The following is a 22,675-nucleotide window of genomic DNA, read 5'->3' on the forward strand; positions in this document are numbered from 1 at the left end:
GCCACAACTACTGAGCCTGCACGACTGGAGCCTGTGCTCCACAACAAGAGAGGCCGTGACAGTGAGAGGCCCGCGCACCGCAATGAAGAGTGGCCCCCGCTCGCCACAACTAGAGAAAGCCCTCGCACAGAAACGAAGACCCAACACAGCCAAAAATAAAAATAAATAAATAAATAAATAAATAAATTTTTTTTAAAAATAAATAAAATAAAAGCCGCTAGCATTCAAGCACCTCCAGATACTGTGCTTAACAAACTTGAGTACAACACTCTGAGGCAGACGCTCTTATCCCCATTTTACAGACACAGAAACAAGCACAGAGGTCACACAGCTACTAAGTAGACTTAAACCCAAGCAACCCAGCTTTAGAGTTTGTGCTCTTCAAATACTGGGGTTACATCATCTCATTTTCTAATTTCAGTGTTTTTATGATACTATGATTTCTACTTTCACAGCTTATTTCACATTTATAACATGTTAGTTTAGGTGCCTGCTTGGCAGATAAGTATCTTAAAGGTCTTTTTTTTTTTTTTTTTTTTTAAATGACATCCTGGAAGTATGAATTTCCTGAGTCAGGGTATTTAATATTTAACTAAGCAAAATATGTAATAAAGAAGCTATAAAATGTCTTTGGAATACGCCTGCAAAACCCATCCTTTCTCGATGAGAAGTTGGAGCTCAGGCGTCCCCGGGAAATAACTGCTTTTCAGAGCCAGGAAAGCTCCCTCTCATGCTCTCACTTCGTTACCATTCACACTTGTGACTAAGTTGGTCTAAGGCTGCCATGGGAACAAGCTTCACTAACTCAACAAGGGATATTTATAAGACTTTATACTAGGATTGAACATATAAAGACACCCAGTTCCTCTCCATGCTCGAAACTTCAAGCTCTACTAGTCAGGCAGCCCTGACCTGCCCAGGCCTCGCTGGAACCAGCCTCTCCTCCCGGGATGGGGCAGTCACACGTCACAGCTGAGTCGGAGAGCCGGGCACCTGGGGACCTCAGTCGCGCAGAAGGCAGCTTTTACCACGCTCCAGGTTGGGGAAACACTGCATTAAATGAGCTTACTGCAAAGTTTCTCAGCCTTTATGAATCTTACATGAGTTTGCAGTGTTTCCCAAATGTATCTGACTAATTCCTTTCCCTCGAAAAACCAATTAACTTCTTGTTGAACTAGTAGTTTGGGCAGTCGTTGCTCTAAGAGACTCATTTATTTCATGGGTTTTTTGTGTGTTTTTTTTTTTTAGGTTAGTGGTTGGAGACTGAGAATGCATTCCCTCTTTGTTTAAATGTAACAATGTTACATTTAACATTGTTTTCTAATGCCCACCAAAAAAACATAAAATAAACCATAATGTTGGCGTGATGAACTGGGAGATTGGGATTGACATATGTACACTAATATGTATAAAATGGATAACTAATAAGAACCTGCTATATAAAAACTAAATAAAATTCAAAAATAAAATAAACCATAATGTAGTTACAACAACAGGAAAAAGCATTCCAAGTTTCACCTTTAACAGGATGTCACAGACCTGCTTCCTTTTTCCAGCTGTGGCCCCTTAGCACTGCTATTCCTGGTCTCAACCATGCCTTGGAGTGAAACACATTATGAGGGTTACTTCTGGAAGCCATCACCCTTGTGGGCCAGGTGTTCCTGTATAGGAATTAGAAAATAGTTACGCAGGTTCTAGAAAGGGAATGTCGTGGTTATCCTCCCATTTTAAATTTTATATAATGAACCAATCTTTAGGAATGGGTGAGCATTCACTGAAGCCAAGTTGTAGTTTTCTCCGAGAATGGTAAGGTCTTTCCCCAAGCCATCAGGGCAATAATTTACATATTACAATCATAATAGCTCACAAAGAAATTAGTCAAACAAGCTTCTATTGATTTCTTCAGTATAGAATACCCAAATACACACACATAGGATACCTTAAGAAAAGAAAACCAATAGCTTTATTTTTCCTCAATATACATTTAGAAGATCAGTCTGAGAAAAGGTTTCATGAAGTAGACCAGAGGACTATATATAAAGTCAGGAGTTCCAAATCAGCAAGACAAAGTGCACAGACGAAGCACTCTTCCCTGAGGGCCTCGGCAGCCTAGGACCGTCCCAGCAGAGGTGAGGCAAGCTCTTGGATGGTTTTTGAGTTCAGCTGGGGAATCGTGCTGATCTTCAGGAGTTTGCTGCTGGCATACTTATTCTTGACGGCCTGCAGAAGTCATCTGTGATTAAGCACGCATCAGGAGCACCACCGCCCCGCCACCCCGCAAACTTACACCTTATTCCTAGTCTAATTTACAAGTATCAAAGGGCCAGACCCACAGTCTTCAAAGGGTACGATGATGCCAAATCACTGAAGCCAGCAAGTGCTCTAGGGCATGATGTGTCGTGCTTGACAATCTCCTGCCATGCCTAGTGATGGATAAAACCCAGCTGGCAGCACAGGTGATAGTTTCAAGGTCCAAAGAGCAGGCTTTCTCTCATGAGCTCCCAGAGGGGTGGGAGGGGGGAGCTGTGTTTATCATACCTAAGTGCCTTCAGGACACAACAGATTTGCCAGCACTGGCAGCAGTAACTGGCCATAAAAGTGAGTGGCAACTAGTGCTTAGATCCCAGATGATACTCTCAGGACTGAAAACACGACGCTTCCACGGTGTGCTAGATCACGCTGAAACTACAAGTAAGGAAGCAAATCAGGCCGTGAGGACACTTGGTACAAATGCCTTGCTCTCTGTCAGACCCGTGGTGAGCTCTGATATTTGGCATCACACAAGCACAGGATAGCACCCCCTCTCCTCTGGTTTCTCCTCTCAGGTAGGCCACACAGAGAAGACTCCAAGCTCCCAGGATGCTTCCTGAATGGACTGCCTCACATGCTGGCTGTTCAGGTGCTTCTCAGTCATTGTCCTGAAAGGTGCTGGACAAAGGCCCTGAGTGATGTCACCCGAATACCCAAGCCTTCCACAGGGCCACTTAAGCTGGACCCCTGCATGCCGGCCAGCCTTCCCCGCTTGCCGTGTGCCCTACCCAGGATGCCGGGTCAAGCATGGATAATACATTGAACAGCTGCTTGGGCCTGGACATAGGGAGCCTGTCTACCTTATTTTAAAGAAAGTCAGTTCTTGGGGTTCATGAGTACGCTCCATCCCCTGCTGTACTAGAAAAATATAAAGAGTTTGTGCTAAAACAGACTCTCACACATGCCAAAATATTTACGTGAAAATGCAAACACACATACATCCTCTCATACCCCAAACCCATAATCCAGTGCTTTGAACAGCTTAGGAAAGAGTACTTACAATGAATTTCATTAACTTTTCATTTACTTTCACTACATTTTTGGCCATGTGCTGCATGACTTCCAATACTTCATTCTCTGTGTATCCAGTGTAATACTGCTGCTTTAAGTTCTGGAACACAACGCAAAGAGAAGAAGCAAGATAAAGCCTCCACTTCTTTAGGAGAGCACATCTTAACACATGCTGACATTACTTACGTAAAAGCTATAAAAAATATTCTTACCTGCTGGAAAGTCAGTCTCAGCCCCAACCACTACCATGGTACCAGCAAAGCAGCCAGTAAATGCAGGACGACTCTGGCTCTGAGCAGGACTAAATTAAGACGTTACATAGCTCTCAGCTAAAGCAAATGGCGAAGGTCCCAAATAATTATGTTTTAAAGAAGGTTGCACATGTAAGTAGGGTACTTCAAGTAACAAAGCTTTCATGCTTGCCTCTGTCACCACACTGAAAGGGGAAAGAAAGTGGGACAGAGTATAAACAAACCCAACAAAGGGTTTACAGAGATCCGGGTCTAGCACATCTCAGTCCCCTCGTTTAAAGCCCTGCCTGGCAGTGGCTGGTAGGGAGCTCGAGAGCACAGATATCTGTATTGTCGGTCAGGGAAACGGGTTCAGGATTAAGAAATAAACTGGCCCATAAGCAGCAATCTAAGCTACCAAACCCAGAAGAACGAAGACCTCCCAGCAGCGCTCTCCTGTCGGGCCCTGTGTAGTTAAGCACTAGAGAACACAGAGCACTCAGAGAAGCATCTACACCCAGCCTCGTGGCCCAGCCTCGTGGCCCAGCCTCCCAGAGACCAAAATTCAAGCAAAAGGACAGCTGATGATTGATAACATGACTTACTTTGTATGAAGATATGTAACCTGACTTTATTTCAGATTTGTGATAAAATTCTAAAAGCTAAAACACACCCCTCTCATATGCATAATATAATTGGGAAAATAAACCACGATATAACCTTAATCCTAAAATAATTTAAAGGAAAAAAGAACTAAGCAGGAGTGAATCCTGATGTAATGCACAACTACTGGTATTTTGAAATCAATTGCCAGGAAACAGGGAGGCCTACAGTTAATAGGTTTAGAGCCAAGGAAGCACCTCTTAGAGTAATTTGGCTAAAATAAGCCATTGGTACCAAGAGCATGTGCCATAGATGTTACCAGTGGTCTTTTTCCCTTCAATTTCTATATCAAAAATTTTCAAATCTATAGAAAATTTGAAAGAATAAGATAATGAACATCTGTATATTCTTTGTGCAGATTCATCAATTCTTAATATTTTCCCACTTTTTCTCTCCTCCTCTTTCTCTTTCTCTCTCTCACTCATGGTGTCTGCAATTCGCTTTCAAATGGTTCAGCAAAAGTTGTGTGTGATTTTTGAAGCCATCAAATGGCTGGACCATTTGAAAGTGAGTTGCAGACACCATGACACATCACTTCTAAATGTTTCAGAAGCGTCTCCTAAAAAGTATTTTCCTCCCTAGCTACAATACCTTTATCACATAAGAAACATCAACAGTTCCATAATATCATCTAATATATAGTCAATATTCAAGTTTCTCCAATTGTTACAAAAATATCTTTTATAGATTTTTCTTTTTATATCCAGGGTCCAATCAAGGTACAGACAGTACATTTGGTTGTTGTTGTCTTTAGTCTTTAAAACTCCCATTTTCTTGGCTTTAAATGACATTGATTTTTTTTGAAGGATCCAGGTCAGTTACTTTGAGAATGTCCCATTCTGGATTTGTCTGTGTTTCATGATGACTGGATTCATGTCCAACATTTTGGACATGAATTCCATTTAGGCGATAATGCATACTTCCTATTACACCAGAAGGTAGGTAAAGTCAGGTAGTCTCACCACTGGTGATACCAAGCTCAATCACTGGGTTAAGGTAGTAACTGCCAGACCTCTCCATCACAAAGGTACAGTTTTTCTTCAGAAATACTACACATCTGTGGGGTGATATTTTGAGAACAATGTGAATCTTGTTTGCCCAAATTATTTTACTTAATGCCAAAAGCATCAATTGACGATCCTTGCTTGAATCTGTTATTACACTAGGGGTTTAAAAATGGTGGATTTCTATCTCTACCACTGTTTCTACTTTAATTAGCTGGCATTCTACTGATTTTTTTTGAAGTCCCTCCCTCCCTACCTTCCTTCCTTCCTTCCTTTTTTATCATTATGGGTTCATGCATTTTTTAATGCATTATAATCTATTACTGTCACAATTCTTTTTAATGCTCAACTTTAGTCAGAAGGAGCCCTTTCAAGCCAGCTTCTATGTCCTTTTGATGTGACCCCACTGATCTTTGAGAATTTGCTTGCTACCTGTTACAAATTGATCTACACTCACCTTGTACTTCCCCTGCCACGGCCCTGAAATCAGCTATTTCTTGAAGGAGCCCTAGTTCCGAGTGTGTCATGGCATTGAGTATGCAAGATGTGAGCACTAGGTATCTTCACTGCTACTGGGTTGTCATTGTTTCTGGGCCTTTCATTATGAATTTATTGATATTTCTAAAACAGATTTAATATTATAGGGTCTTCCTTTGTTTTTGTTAGCAATATTTTATCTTCTTACAGTGAAAATTTTAGTCCTTAATAACACGAATCTTTGCTTTATCCTACAATAAAAATAGTTCCAGAATTATAATAACAGACTACTATTAACCTCCTAGAAACAGATTAGTAAACCTCCTAAGTAAACTTTAAGTATGTTACCTTTTTTGGTCCTTTGTTTTGTTTAATTTCACATCCCACTAAAAATGCACAGTCGGAGTGCTGTGTTCAAAAGTTATGAGAATTAATTCTTCCCTCTGTTCTGTTACCACTTTGAATATATAGTGACATTGTTTTTGCTTAATTCCAGTTTCGGGTTTGCATAGAACATTCATATTGTTCAAAAGTCAAAAAAGTTACATTACGCTGTATACAAGTTAATAAAAAATCACAAACAGAAGTTCTGCTCCTATCCTCAACCTTCTACCCTGATACCCAACCCAGAGATATCCATCTTCATTAATTTCTGGTCTATTCTTCTTGTATTTTTTGAAAAATTAGCAAATACATAAGCACAGATACATATCTTCTCTCTCTTACTCCCATTCTTTCTTAAATAAAATGTAAACTCTACATACTGTGTAGAGGAAAAGGTCCACCACGATGCCCTGGCATTCTTACACATATCCACCACATAGGCCACGCCGACAAAGGCTTGAACCACATTGATCTGTCTTGGCAAAATGCTTTGTGATCCTCCTGGAACATGACGGGGTGGCAGGCGAGGGGGCCTCCTCCAAGCCATCTCCCACTCACTTCCCTATCTCTTCTGGGTAGGAGGCTGTAATGAGACCACTTCTTATCACCTCCTGGGCTCTGCTGGGGTGTTTGCTCTGCTGCTTGCGGGCTACAGATACAGACTCTAAAACTGCTTAGTGGCAGTCCAGAATGGGCCCATCCACAGAAGCGATCCTCTGACTCGCATTGCAGCCAGTGGCCCCTTTTGTTTCACTGTTATCCTTTTTGGCGTGTGAAACAAGAACCCAGGCGGGAGCTGACATCCTTGGCTAATTGTATGAACCTAAAAGTGGCTCATTTCATCTTTACCGGGTAAACCAGGTCAGGCCTTGGCCCTGTTTTGTCTTACGTGCTTGACAACTTGCTTGTTTCACTTAAAAAAATATCCCAGAAATCTTAGCCTATCAGTTCTTAGTGGCCTTCCTCATTCTTTACGACTCTGTAATATGTTTGCGTACCATGGTGTTGTCACCAAGCAGCTCTTTTAAGCCTGTGGCCTTTTAGCAACTGCTTCAAGGATAGTGTGTGACAAATGCTAACGCCTTTCGTGTCTAGAGGCCCTAAAATACAGCTAATTAATTTCTTCTTAAATTCAATACTTACCCATTTTCCGTGGCCTAGAACCTTCTGGGACAGGCAGGAAGCGGCTGCTGCCACCTTAGAAGGGTGATAATGCACCATGTCGTAGTCAATGAGAGTCAGTTCCATCAAGTATTTGGCTAAAGTGTGCTGTTCAACATCGACCTATGAAAGAACAGATGGTAAGAAGCATGGCTGTTAGGACTCCCTTGCAAAATTCTGGGTGAAGATCTAGGAACTCAAATCCACTTAACTCACTTGTCCTTCCCAGGCACTGCTCTATTCCACAGTATGTTACAAACACAGAACATGAAGTCTTTTAAGAACTGATAAGTTAAGTGTTAGGACTTATCTAAAAGATGCATCCTATAAAGTCATAAGTTTTCCTTTAATTGGGTCAGTGTTTCTGGGATGAGACAACAAACAGCAAAATAAAGTCTCCTACGGAATTGGAGGCACTTACCTCTCCGGCTTTTGATGCCCGCCTTAAGAAATGTAGTGGTAAAGGTCGACCCAACTCAAATTTCAGTTCTTTCAAAATTAGAGTTTCCATTTCTCGAATTTGAGAACTGGTGTAAGCATTGTCTGTGATGTAAACGAAGTCTTCAATATTTGGAGAAAACATCTCCTCATACTTGGAAGCCAAGAGCAGAGCTGTAATCCCAACCAGTTGAAGCTTCTTACGAGAGACTGGCTGAACCTAATTGAAGAAGAGTGTGTCAAAAGTCTTAACTAACGAGAGGATGGGGGCTCTGGGTGGAAGAAAGTAAGAGGAAACCAAGTCCTGAAGCAGTGCACGTTGTCTCTGCTCACACCCCTCTTAAGGGCACAGGAACCTGAGTGTTGATCACAGGCACCACCACGGCTCACAGGAGCTGTCTATCATGGAGTGCTTGCTATGTGCCAGGCACAGTGCTAAGATTCAAGCAATCATCTCATTGAATCCTCACAAAAAACCTAGGAAGTACATATTCTTTACCCCACTTAGAAATAGATGGACTGAGAAAAGATGCAGACATCAGCCCAAGATCAGTCAATTGCTGACTAACAACCAAGCTCCCAGGCACTGCTCCACCCCCATCATCCTGGCTTGAGTGTCTGGGGAAGCCCCAATATGGCACTCAGCATGGTCTGAATCAGGATGAGGCCAAGCAAAAAAGCAGGAATTTAATGGATGACTAGGGCTGAGGAAGTGCCTTAAGTGTCTCCTTAATCCTCACCAAAAGTACACTCATTATTCAGCCTAAAGAACCTTCCAAAGATGCTTCAGGGTCAGAGAAAATCTCAGCCTGGAGGATAAGTGTTTCCCTTAACTTTCTTTTCGTTTTAAACTAGGAATTTCTGTTTTTTGCTTCAACTCTCAATATTGAAAATCTACCAAAAATATGACAGTGCTTTCCTATCCAGTGAGGATTGTATAATAAAAACCAATGACTCTATGATGACTTAGCATTTTGCAGTATCTCAGGGTCAGTCTTATCAACACAATTATTACTGTATGGTTTGGGCTTGACCTACACCTATATTATAAATGTTGACTTTAAATAAATAAAGCCTCATCTGAAGGGCTACCCATTTGGTAGACAACGCACCAGTGGTTAATGTCTGGCATTTCTTCTAACTGGTCAGTGTTCTTACATTACCAGTTGAGAAATATTTTGATGATCACTACGCTTCTCCGCTTCATTTCTTACCTCCCTCTTTACTTTAGACCTCACACTGAGTACACTCCCCACGCATACCTCCAACACCTTGTAAAAAGTCTGCCTCCTGCCTCTTCTACACTGATTCAATGCCACAGCCGGCTGGAAACTGTTAAGTCCTCTAGCCAAACTCCTCATTTTTCAGATGAGGAAGCTTAACACCAAAGAGTACTGAACTATGGAAACTGTGCAAGTGGGCCTGGAGGACCAGCCTCCAAAGGCACCGCAGGCTTCAGATGGACTTTCAGACCGCCTGCTGGTTTATCTCCTCCGATGAATGACTGCGGCAAGGCAGCGTCTCCCCTGAGCACTTTGCAGCAGGCTGACCTAACAGAAATGCCCAGCTTTGGTCAGCATCACCAGAGGTTTGACACACTTGGACTACTTCCTTTTCTAGCACTTGAAGTTCTTGGGCATCTCATAAATTGGCTTTTGGTTTTTTCTTCAGAGGCACCACACCTTGGCAGTGCATAAATGCAAAGTTCGCTGAGCTGCACGAAGTCCCTTACCTGTAAAAATCGGTCCATGATGGCGACGCACATGTACAGAGTTTCCTGCAGCAGCCTAAACTTGGAGTGGACTTGCACCAGCCAATCCACCAGGATGGCACGCATGCGTCCGTTTATATCTCTTCCATCTAAAAAATGTGGATTTATGGATTGCAGAACCTGTTGGCGGAATTAAAAGTTTAAAAAGCTGACCTCGATAAACAACAAGGTCCTACTACTGTATAGCACGAGGAACTATATTCAATATCCTGTGATAAACCATAATGTAAAAGAATATCAAAAAGAATACATATATCTATAACTGAGTCACTTTGCTATACAGCAGTAATTAACACAACATTGTAATTCAACTATACTTCAATGAAAAATAAATTTTAGGGACTTCCCTGGAGGCGCAGTGGCTAAGAATCTACCTCCCAATGCATGGGACACAGGTTTGAGCCCTGGTCTGGGAAGATCCCACATGCCGCGGAGCAACTAAGCCCGTGTGCCACAACTACTGAGCCCGCGTGAGACAACTACTGAAGCCTGCACACCTAGAGCCCATGCTCTGCAACAAGAGAAGCCACCGCAATGAGAAGCCCGTGCACCACAACGAAGAGTAGCCCCCACTTGCTGCAACTAGAGAAAGCCTGTGCACAGCAGGCCCAGTGCAGCCAAAAATAAATTAATTAATTAAATAAAATAAATTTTAAAAAATAAGTTAAAAAAAAGAGCTGACCTCATTTCCTTCCCAGTTATGTGGTAAATTCCACACGGCTGTACAACCAAAACACAAAGGCCCACTCACCTCAAGCTGCCTTAGATACTGGTAGATATCCTTAACATAGTCACTGCAGAGCTGAGGGTTCTCCCAGTCTTCAGTATCAATATCCTCAATTTTGCAGAGCAAGGCATCAGAGAAAGCTTGGCAGAGGTTCTCTTCCTTCATGGAGATATCCGCAGGTGTGGGAGAGGGACCCTACATCCACAAATGAAAGTGCATGTATCACTACCTTAGGAGTAGCCTTGATCACAAATACAAGCAAGGCCAACTGGTTTAAAAGTATCATATGCATTTTTATAAATGATAAAGCCAAAACAGATACATTTCAGAGTAAGAGGTGAATAATTCAAGATGTAGGGGATGAAGTTTTCGGAGGTATACTCCTCTGTTTAAAAACACTCTAGGGGGTGGGAGGGAGGGAGATGCAAGAGGGAAGAGATATGGGGATATATGTATATGCGTAACTGATTCACTTTGCTATAAAGCAGAAACTAACACACCATTGTACAGCAACTGTACTCCAATAAAGATGTTAAAAAAAAAAAAAAAAAAACACTCTAGGGGGCTTCCCTGGTGGCGCAGTGGTTAAGACTCCACGCTCCCAGTGCAGGGGGCCCCGGTTTGCTTCTCTCCAGCCTCCTGGCCAGGTCTTCCTCACCACAAGCAGTCTCCCTCTTCCCAGAAGCCTCTTGTCCCTGTATCCACATGGATAATTCCCTCACCTTCTTCAAGTTTTGCTAAGTGTTATCTTCTCAATTAGGTCTATCCTATTTAAAATTACCATCTGCCTTCTATTCCCCCCACACATATGTTTCATCTCTTTTACTGTGTTTTTCCCCAAAGAATCGATAACCTCCTAATATACTATAGAGTTTATTTATATATGATGTGTATTATTTTCTGTCTACCTCTACCAGAATGTAAGCTTTATAACCTTACATTTATTCAAACTGATTTTGTCCGCTAAGGTATCTCAAATACCTATGTCATCCCTGACACAGTATTTATTGAGTGAAAGAAAGGTAGACACCTGGGTTCACAGATTCCTAGAGCTGATAGTTCACTTTAGCAGTAGCCTCTTGTGCAAGTGTAATGTTTTCTTCTCATGAACCAATTTATTCTAAATTGAGAAATTGGCAACGAAAAAGCAGGAAAGCACATTCCAGCCTATGAATAAAACAGAAGGAGGAAGCAAAGACTGAGCAAGTATACACCCAGTATTTTATCTTCTTATGCTGACTGGGTGATTATTTATAAAAATCACACAAATTAAAATTTTATGAAGTTAAAATAAGGATTTAGTAATGAAGCAAAAACAATTACTTTTTTAAAGAATAAGAGGTACTTCTCAAAGTACAGCCTAGGACTGCAAGGCTATAAGAATATGTATTAAAGTAATAAAATACAGACGGAAAGAGAAGGCAGTATAATAAACAACTTTAATTTACATTAAAGCTCAATGATTATAGTTTCCAGTCTTAGAGAAGAAGAAAACAGTAACAATATATATATCTATCTATCTATATATATATATATATATTGATAGCAATTCAAAACATGCCCTTCCCTCTTAAACCAAAGGTCTTAAACTGAGGAAGGGCTAGGTGAGCAAGAGGTATACAGGTATACCTCATCTATTCAAGAATTTAAGAACCGTTAGAAGGAATAAGAAGAGCTACTTGGGGTACCAGGGAGAAATCTAGTAAGGTTACCAGAGACGGTAGGACCTCAAGGAAAATGAGTAGGCAAAGGTACACAAGCACAAAGTCCCAGGGAAAGCCAAGAAATAAAGGCAAGTCTCGGAACTGCATGTTGATTTGGGACGGCAGAAGGTAGTGCGTGAGGTGACAGAAATAGGCTGGGAAGGTGAGCAAGAAATTAGCTAAGGAGTTTAGATTTTATTTGAATGTAAGTGAACCCACTGAAGGAACTGAGGAAGAGTGATTAGAATCAGATGTGCGTTTTAATAAGCACATGTAGCTTCAGTTTAAGGATACCTTTTTTAAGGTAACTTCCCAAGGGAGGGCAATCAGTACCAGGAAGCTTAAGAAGGCAGAGGTTATCTTCATGTGCTTCAGACTGCCTTAGCAGCTTGAAATGTTTACCTGTGTCTACTCAGAAGTATATCTGAGTTTAGCCATATGCAAGGCCACCAGGATGAGACAAGGATAATTGCTCTGGGCCTTAATTTAGAATTTCTTGAAAGCATTCCTTTTGGACTCCAACATAATCTAATTATTCTAAAATCCTTTCTAAGATCCCGCTTCCCTGTACAGATTATAGCCTAAGCCCTGTGGGCCAGCTGTGCAATCCTGTCCAGAGTCTGCTGCATGCAAAGGTAAAAAAAAATGCATCAGCTAGTTACCCATCACAAAAGTGGTTCTAGAACAAAAACCTTCAAATTAGATTAATGAATGAGTCCTGTGGGTTGTCAGAGACAACTGAAAAGTAGTAACAGAAACAATAAAGCTGTGAGATTTTGCTGAACTTGAGAAGCTGCTTTTTGGTAAAGGACGGGTAGACTGTGAGTAAAGGCTACTGAAGTTCTCCTAGCACCAACATTTAATGAGTCGGGTCTGTTAAGAGAACGGATTAATATGAATATGCAAATATATAGGTATTAACACAAGTTTTGGTAAGACACAGAATTCCTTCATTTACTAAATTTATAATAGATAAACAATGTCAATTAAGTGCAATAAGGAAGGACTCCAAGAAAAACTGTTGATGCCAATCAGACAGTTCATGATTTATAGCAATGACTGTGTACACGTGTGTACAAAAGCATACTCAGCTGTGGAAAGGCAAAATCAGTTACCATGATTAGCTTTAGGGAATGCAGTGGAGTGGAATTTTGGGGGTAGGGAGAATAGTTAAAATGAACTGACCCTTTATTCTATGTACTCTACTATTTCTGTATTGTCTTGCTTATTTATGCATATGTTTCTTGTGTAATCAAAAATAAAAGGCACTCTTTTTTTTTTTAAATATGAATAATTGTGCTCATTTTCTTTTATATATAGTTTTTGTTTTAGGGAAAGTTAGGCCATAAAAGATTCTTATAGCTGAATAATGACTATCACCAAATTTAGTGTTTCAATCAAATCTGTAAATCTAAAACCTCATCAGAATTTCTAGCTGCCACTCCCCAGTACATCTCCTAAGCTTGCATCTACCTCTGCTACAGGGTATTATAGTGCATGCTTTCACTCTGACATTCTCGACTTGACTGGGAGCTTCCTGGGGACAGAGTCAGTGGTTCACTCACCTTGTTTCCCCAGTACTCACCAAACAAGAGGCTAGTAAAAAGCCTTCTTCCTTCCTTCAAACTACTCAGTTTGCCAAAGCCTCAGGAGTCAGCATAAAACAGTTTTCTCCAAAAATTGCATGATAATAAGCTTCTGCAAATACCTGTGAATGGCTGGAGCCTTCTCCTTCAGATACTGCTGGCCCATTTCCAAATGCATTTCCCAATGGCTGTCTCTCTGTTACCTCAACAAATCTAAAGCCAAATGAGACACCTTCCCCAAAGCTACCTCAATCTCCTGAATTTCCTATATTTTATTAATTTATTCCATAAATGGTTCCTTAAATACTCAAGTGCTTAAGGGTCTCACTCCTCCACTCCAAGCAACATAGCCAAAGCATTCCTTCTGAATACAGGATGATGTCCCTGAAAGGAGTTCTGGTACATCCCAACACATTTGAGGTTGTTTCTTAGCACCCGTATAGATACTGGTATGTGGATGTCCACTTAGGGGAGATATGGGCTCGTTCAAGACACCCATCAGCCCTTGCTTAGAAAACTGTAGTACCTCCTAATTAACGTCCCTTCCATGGCCACCCTACACTGCTTTCATCAGGTCTCTCCTCCTCAAAACATTCCACAGGTTCCTCACTGCCTAATGGGATAAAATCCAAATTCCAAGGCCTTCAAATCCAGCTGCAACCTTCTTCCCAACTTTTTTTCCTGTTTCCTCACACAAACCATCTGACCCAATTTAGACTTGCTGACTCTTTGCCCCAAAGGACATAATTTATAGGCCTATTCCCTCTTTGGTGCCTTGATTCCTATTGCTGCTTTGTTCCCCCAAAAGGTGCCCCTTCCTATCAGCTTCTTCCTATCCTTAAAAATCCCACTTACTCCTGGAAGTTTCCCCAGACCACTCCATCCCTCAAGATTCTCTCCCTCCTTTAGATGCACTTTGCATTCAGTCATCCATTGCCCATGGGCACCTAGCAGCATGCCCTCAGATTATATATTTTTCAGGTACAGATGCCCCTTCTGGATAAGTCTCCTCAAGGCAAGATGTCTCTTTATCAGCCTTAACACAATTGGAGGTGTATAGTAAATACTCACCTATTTCTCAAATATATTCAATTTTTTTTTTTTAATTTCAAACATACAATAATATATAAATATTTTGAGCTAGAAAGAGTGGTCATTGTTGTATTCTCAGCACCTACAACAGTGCCTGCTTCATTGTAATTATATGAATGTGTGTAATCTATGAATGAGAGGATGCATGAACTAGAACATGGTGAAGATGAACAGGCTAATGGGTCCATTAGCATTCTAACTTCAGTTGAGCTAACCAGTCATGGAGACTACAATCTATCAACACAGAATTTTGGCATTACTTTTTTCTTCCATGAGTGAAGGTCTCAGAATTGTAAGCTTCCACCATCTTCATGGACAAGTTCATTCTTACAGCGAGTTATTTTAATAAAACCTACCAAATTTTCCTCTGAGATCACTAAATTTATTTGGGTATTAAGGTATTTAACTTTGTTATTCAAGGTCATAATATTATATTAAGGTACCATCACTGAATAGATGTGTATGTTCATTTTCTACACTGTTGTTTTAAAGTAGAGCTCTAGCTATCACTGTTCTTCAAAAGTTGCACTGACGGTAAAGGTACCCTTATATCCTAGCCCCAAACAGCCTACTTCGTTAAGTATGTTTGTAAATTCAGAACTTCCTACCTTTGGAGCCAACACTTCCATCTGCACTGGTTTCACAGAAGCAGTAGGTTTCAGCTGCTTGTTGACATTTGTTGTTTTGGTGGGTGGAACAGGTACTTTAGTGTTCTGAGCTTTCTAAAAGGGAAAAGAAATGTGAATAGGGCAAGATGCCCAGTGTTGCCCCTCAGTGCTCTACAGAATCAGCCTAGGGTGTGCAGGTACAGTTCTCACAGCTGTTACCTTAGTTACGTGTGCGGCTCTGATTGTAACTCGATTTCCAATTTCTTCTAAAACTGCCCGCCTGATAGTCACATGGCTTTTAGGTTTAGAATTAACTCCTGTGTCAATATTCTCCAAATCGGTGGACACCTAAAAAAAAAAAGGAAAAAAATTACTGAAGAGTTGAGATCATTTACAATACTTTGCTAGTGTCAGAATTGATTCAGGAAAGGTGAATATGCTGAGATCTATCTGCGAGAGGGAAAAGGTACATTTCAGGAAGTCTAAAAATGCTATTTGTGATTTATAACACCACTCTAAATTAGGCAAATCACTCATCCACCTTATCTATTTTTAAAAAGTCCACTAAGAGCTTCACAGATAAGTGATCATTTCTCATATGGTACCCACCATCATTTGTCAGAGATCCCTGGATATTAATGGCATCTATTTAAAAAACTTCCTTGACAGAGATGAGTAACAAGTGCAATTAAGACACAATATTAAAAAGCTGTTTCGGGCTTCCCGGGTGGCGCAGTGGTTAAGAATCCGCCTGCCAACGCAGGCGACACGGGTCCGAGCCCTGGTCCGGGAAGATTCCACATGCCGCGGATCAATTAAGCCCGTGCGCCACAACTACTGAGCCTGCGCTCTAAAGCCCACGAGCCACAACTACTAAGCTCGGGTACCACAACTACTGAAGCCCACATGCCTAGAGCCCGTGCTCCGCAACAAGAGAAGCCACCGCAATGAGAAGCCTGCGCACCGCAATGAAGAGTAGCCCCCGCTCGCCACAGCTAGAGAAATGCCGCGCATAGCAACGAAGACCCAACGCAGCCAAAAATAAATAAATAAACTAAATAAAAATTTAAAAAAAAAAGACAAAGAAAGTGTGGTTTCTGCTTAAAAAAAAAAAAAAAAGCTGTTTAAAAACCAGATGTTTAAAACCTAAACTAGCTTTGATTCTTATGCCATGCTAGAAATAAGAAGTACGCAGGTAGACAAGATCTTTAGAGATACAGCTTTTTAGCCATGAGGGTACCATAGCATGTACTCTCTATTTTATTAGGGATATTTAGAAAGAAAATAGTTTTCGTGGGTAAAATAGTTTTATATCAAATTGAAAGTTTGAATTGTATGAAATAAAAATTGTTAGTTGACCTTAACCTGCTTTAGACAGAATGTCCTTAGAAACAAAACTTGTTAGTTAAAAACAATTCACACAAAAAAGTTTATTTTATTATATGTGATAAACATTTCATGAGAAAAAAACAGCATGTACTATCCCTGAGAATTGGGGGTCTTAATCTTAAAAAATTTCCCAACAGAGGGTTTGAATGGACCTACCAGGATAGACAGAGGGGCAGGGAAAAACTCAAGCCTTACCTGAATAGACAGAATTTGACTATGAAAGCACCTGATGGGATAGATTAGACAAAAATTACTTATCAATTTGACTCAGATTCATAAAAGGGTTACAATTAAATACAGAATGTATTCAACGTATTATTATTAGGATTCTCAAAAGTCACACTGTTCAATTTTTCCAGCAGTTCCTGAGACTTTTAAAAAGTGTTTGAAAGTTAAATTCTTAATGGGTTGAAGCCTGGTAATCTAAATTAAGCCATCTGGAAGGGAAAATCCCCAGCTTTTAACAAACCTACAGCCAGGAGAATGGAGCTCAGGTGTGTCAGTGCCCTCCATTTTTCAGCAAAGAAAAAAGCAGATCCAGGTACAATTCAAACCCACAGAAAAAAATCCAAAATTCCATTAACACTTTGTTTTTTGCAAAGACAAAATAAATGAATTTGGACCCTTCTCTCAGTCTGCCATATGGCTCCAAATTATATGCAAAATCTCTATTGCACTTGAGTAAAGAAATTACTTTTTTAAAGGGACAAACCCATACAGTAGTGAACTTAGCCTTGTAACACTTCGTGTGCAGAAATAAATAGGAAACTAATAAAAGTGAAATGTGAAAACATCTGAAAAACAGCCACGGCTGTTGCTTGATCAAACGTTAGAACACTTTACAGCCTGCGGAACTTCTTCAGTCCTTCTCCCCATCCTCACCACGAATCCCTTAGCTGGCAAGGAGTTTGAGAAGAGAGGAAGGAAACCCCAAGAAGCTGTAACTCTCTAACAACAAAGCGCCCTCGGGGGACCGCTCGCCGCGACCTAGGCCCAGTGCTCTGGGGGCTCACTTGACAACTGCCACCCCCGAGGCGTTTTCCCACACTTCCCCCACCCCAGCGCAGGGACGGCCAAGCCAGGAGCCGGGACCCGGAGAGTGGAAGAGAGGCGGGGAGAAGCCGACCGGAGAGGAGAGGACAGGCCGCAGGGCCCGGGCCGCCCGCAAGAAGGGGAAAGCGGCGCAGGTTGGGACGAAGAAGCTCAGAGCGGAGGAGAGAGAGAAGCGAGAGGCGGCTGAGGGCGCTGCGCGGCCGGGGCCCAGGCCTACGCTGGAGGTCGCCGGCCCACTCACCGTCGGGCGTCGGAGCAGCGCCATGAGGGACGGGACAGGCAAGAGTGTCAGCCCGGCCCAGGGAGGGACGCGGACTGGAAACGGAGAGCACTAGCTTCCCCGGCGCCGTTAAGACTGCGTTCAGAGCCCGCACCGCTGGAGATCTTCGTGAAGTCGCCTAGTTCCAGGATTCAAATACCGCGCAGCTCGCGCCCCCATTGGGCGGCCCTACGTACGGCGCGCTCTTCCCATTGGCTAAGTAGGAGACATTCCCGTAGGCTGATTGGCTGAATTTTCCAGACCCGTTTGGTTGTCATAACAACCGGTTTTTTTCCTGCCTACTGTCTTTTAAAAAATCTCTGCCCTAAAATAAACAAAAATGAAATGCCTCGTTGGGAAAGCAGACGTCGGACGCCGTGTCTGAATTTTGACGAGGATGTCAACGGATGTCTACGGATTACGGATGTCTACGTTTGTACTGGGTGGGCGGAAGTTGGTACTAAGGAACACCCTGGAAATGCCGTTTCTGACCTTTATTTCTCTTCCGGAAATTTCGCGTTGGAGTTTAGGTAGGGTTTGCCTGCCTGGGTCGGGGAACAGGCGCCTCTGGTTGGTTTAGGGCTGCACTGTGTTAAGTTGGTTGAGACTCAAACGTGTGCTTAAGGAATGGAAATTGTGGCGTTTACTCAAAAGCTGAGATTCCTAGGAGAGGGGGGAAAAAAATGATAAATGCGATTTGTGTGACTCGTGATTCATGTAAGCTCTCCATTGTGTTGCCGGCACCTAGCACATTGTTTCGTGTGGGTTGTGATCGGTGCTCAATAAATATTCGTCGAATAAATTATCTTATGATGAGCAAAAGATTTTAAAATGAGAAAGACAAGTGTGATCCAGCCTTGGGCAGCAGGGTGAGAGGCTCACGTCAAGACAAGAAGAAAGAAAAAGAGGAATGGGAAAGGAGAGAGGAAAGGAAAGGGTCCAAGGCCCACAGTAATGGTAGTGAAATGACTTCTGATGATAGGCTCCATCTAACAATTTGAGCAAGTTTTCCCATCACTCCTGCTCTACTCTTTAAAAAATGGTTCCTCGCTCTGTTACTGGGGTACTAATGACCCTTAAATGAAGTGATCTGAATTAAATTCCTTCCCTTGCATCTAACATTTCTAAACCTGTTTCCTCTTTAGTAAAACAGAAATAATTGCAGCTACTATGTGGCATGGGAAGATGTTAGTGTATCCATCGTCCTATAACTAAAAATTAGGTATTCAGTGAAGAAGTATTGGGAAGGGAAAGTATTGGGTTGGCCAAAAAGTGCCTTTGGTTTTTAAGTAAAAATAAAAGACACTTTTTTCATTTTCACCAAGAACTTTATTGAACAATGTATTCACCCTTTTGTTCCACTACCTTCCGCCATTTTTCAGGCAACTTCGTAATTCCATCTTCCCAAAACTTTTTATCTTTTTGAGAAAAGAACTGTTCCAGGTGTCTTTTACAGTCTTCCAGGGAGCTGAAATTTTTTCCATTAAGAGAATTTTGTAAAGACCAAAATAAATGGAAATCCGAAGGTGCAATTCTGGTGAATACAGTGGATGAATCAGAACTTCCCAGCCAATCTGTAACAGTTTTTGCCTGGTCATCAAAGAAACATGCAGTCTTGCATTATCCTGATGGAAGATTCTGCGTTTTCTGTTGACTAATTCTGGACGCTTTTCATCGAGTGCTGCTTTCAGTTGGTCTAACTGGAAGCAGTACTTGTTGGAATTAATTGTTTAGTTTTCCGGAAGGAGCTCATGATAGAGGACTCCCTTCCAATCTGACCATATTCACACCATCACCTTCTTTGGATGAACACCGGCCTTTGGTGTTGTTGGTGGTGGTTCATTTCGCTTGCCCATGATCTCTTCCGTTCCACATTATTGTATGGTATCCACTTTTTTTTAAATTAATTAATTTATTTATTTATTATTTATTTTTGGTTGCATTGGGTCTTCGTTGCTGTGCGTGGGTTTTCTCTAGTTGCGGCGAGCGGGGGCTACTCTTCGTTGCGGTGCACAGGCTTCTCATTGCGGTGGCTTCTCTTGTTGCAGAGCACGGGCTCTAGATGTTTTGTGCACTGGGGTTGTGAGTATAATTATATTTTTGCTTTATTGTTATAATATTGTGGTATTATCAAAAGCTACAACTATTAAACAATCCTTACCACCTCTCAGGTCTTTGTAAACAGAAATGTTAAGAATGGTAAAGTGCTTTTATTAACTGATTTGACATGGTTAAAGCTGAATAATTTAATCCATATTAGACATATTATGTTTTCATTTAAAATAGAAGTACTATTTTATGGTTTATCCCTCACTGCAACTAACCTAGAACCTTACAAATAAACTTTTTGATTCAATCTCTTGTTTAATGCATTGTAGTCCTTCTATATTTTTATTTGTTCCCTCCTGTCTTAGATAACATTTATTGATCACTCTTCCTATATTCTAATTTAAATAAACTTTCTCATAGATTCCTCATAATCTTTATTGATAGTATTATCCCAGTTTTTTGGGGTCATTTTTTAAATTGAGGTATAATTGATACATATTAGTTTCAGGTGTACAACCTAATTATTTAACATTTGTATATATTGCAAAATGATCACCACAATGAGTCTAATTAACATGTCGTGTGTTATCTCAATCTAACAGATGAAGAAACTAAGGCTCAGAACAGTTCTATGTCTTGGCTGCAATCACAGTCCTCATGGGTTTCAGAGCTAGAGTTGGTACTCAGTTCTGATTGCAAAGCCTGTGCTCTTTCCATTGTATTTACCATTGTCCTCTCTACATTTGGCAGAAAGAGTGGGAAAAGTTTGAAACAGTCATCAAAGGGAATCGAATAGAAAATTAACCAAGGATAAATTTCCTGAAGGCCAATGGCTCTTTACATTATGGTAAAATTCTACATGATCAATACACTTTTTCTCATTTCTTGGTCAAGTACTGCTTCAAAAAGGTATGCATATGGGGCGGATATGGAGTGAAGGGAGAATACTGCAGGCATAGAGAGCACCCCAAGCAAAAGCACAGACCAATATTGGACCAGTATGACTGGAGACAAGGTGAGTGGCTTGGTTTGGCGGGAGTTATTGGACTTCAAGGTAGGTGTTGCCTAGTGTCTTCCAACCCCACGAAAGGACGTCCAAGATAGAAAGTCAGAGAGACAGATTCTGAGATTCCTACACAAATGTTTAGGTCCTGGAGTGCCAAACGGGAACTCTTCTTTTCTGACACCAAGATTCCTCAGTCTGGGGTAGAGTCTTACACTCTTGGCTGTCAGGACTATCCTTCTGAATCACCAGAGATTTGATTGCTGTTTGTCAGACCTTCCTCACTTCTAATTTCTTATTCAGCTACCCACCTTTTTCTCCTGTTCCTGGGATTCTTTCCCTCAGACTTCCAGGACCTTCCTCCAATGGGAAAATTTCACAGTCAGATAGCCACTGTTGATGCAGAACTCAAGAACTTCAGGAGGCAAAAACTGTCCTGGGTCAGGTCAGAGCTGGAAACCTCACAGCTCTCCTAGAAGGCCCATAAACAGGCACTAGGACCATCTCAAGCTCAACCCAGGGAGCTGCTTAATTTGACCAAACATGCTAGATTATAAGCTACATGAGGGCAAAGGTGTTGGTTCTGTGCCTAGAACAAATAAAGTGCTTATTTATTGTTGAATTTTTATTAGGATTTATGTGGGTTATGTACTAGATTATCATAAAAGTCCAACAGCTTAGCTCATGGTCATGGTTTCTATATCCTTGAAGAATGCTTTTCTATTTCTGTTCTTGGTGACTTTCAGCAGCTGTTGTTCCAGATCACAGTGGAAGCATAAAGGGCCCAGTTTAATTTATATATCATTAATTGTGAATGAGACAATAAACAAATTATGATTTTCACCAGCTGATTTTTATCAGAACCCAGCTATCTTCCTCATTACTACCATGTTCTCTCCCTCAGTTGCTCTTATCACATTTCTGTCCCCTACCCTAACTGCCTACCTCTTCCTGATTTCTTTTCTCTCTTAACTAGCTAGAAGATAAATTTGCCATATTAAAATTAAAATGTCAGTGTTTGCAAGGCACTGCAGGGAACACAGAGAAGAATAAAGTGCAAGCCATGCCCTCAAGTTCAAAACAAGGAAGGGGAGACAAATAGGAACAAAATTATTTTAAGAGGCAGAACCTATAAAATATTGAGCACAAATAATACGATTAATTCAAAATGGGGATAGGTGAAGGAAGGCTTACTAGAAAGGGGACATTTGAGCTTTTAAAGGAAGGGTTAGATTTTGGCAAGCAGAGATGGCAAAGGCATTCAAGTAGAAACAATGAGAATAAATCTGTGGAAAAACAAAGCAGTCTGAGGCATTTGGATTATAGGAATGTTAAAGATAAAGCTGAAAAAGATCCAGAAAATGAGGAATCATGGAAAGTTTTTAAGAAGGATAATGACTTGGTTAGAACTTTGTTTTAGAAAGCTGACCCCTGGGGGCAGCACGAAGAATGGACTATGGAAAAAGTTTTCCCAGGTGAGACGTAACAAAAATCTGACTTGGATGAGTGTAGAGAATAAAAAAATGGAAACAAGTATGAGAGGCATTACTGGAAAAATGACAGAACCTTGATAAATGACTAAATATGGATGACAAGGGGAAACAACTGCAAGGTAACTTAAAAGTTTTGAGTGGTTAGGTTAAAATTTTCTTAAATGTTACCCAAAATAAGTAACTTTCAATGCGAATTTCTTTCGGGGTAGGGGCAGGTCACTTTTCTTACAAAAAGAAAGACTTTTTTCTCTGCCTTGCTTGCAT

General features: G+C 41.1%; 1 protein-coding gene across 1 annotated transcript; it reads right to left on the minus strand.

Annotated features, from left to right (window-relative positions):
* Positions 1 to 1,938: 1,938 nt before the first annotated feature.
* On the minus strand, positions 1,939 to 18,012 carry CCNB2 (cyclin B2). Its single transcript, XM_036843146.1, has 9 exons — positions 17,849 to 18,012; positions 15,385 to 15,513; positions 15,166 to 15,279; positions 10,201 to 10,371; positions 9,411 to 9,569; positions 7,662 to 7,898; positions 7,223 to 7,363; positions 3,311 to 3,421; positions 1,939 to 2,220 (listed from the first exon to the last, which is right to left on the minus strand). Exons 1-9 carry the CDS (start codon positions 17,870 to 17,872, stop codon positions 2,110 to 2,112), a joined length of 1,197 nt encoding a protein of 398 aa, XP_036699041.1. The 5' UTR covers positions 17,873 to 18,012; the 3' UTR covers positions 1,939 to 2,109.
* Positions 18,013 to 22,675: the final 4,663 nt, after the last annotated feature.

Source organism: Balaenoptera musculus, chromosome 2, assembly GCF_009873245.2.
Source record: "Balaenoptera musculus isolate JJ_BM4_2016_0621 chromosome 2, mBalMus1.pri.v3, whole genome shotgun sequence".
In the NCBI taxonomy this organism is placed as follows: domain Eukaryota; kingdom Metazoa; phylum Chordata; class Mammalia; order Artiodactyla; family Balaenopteridae; genus Balaenoptera; species Balaenoptera musculus.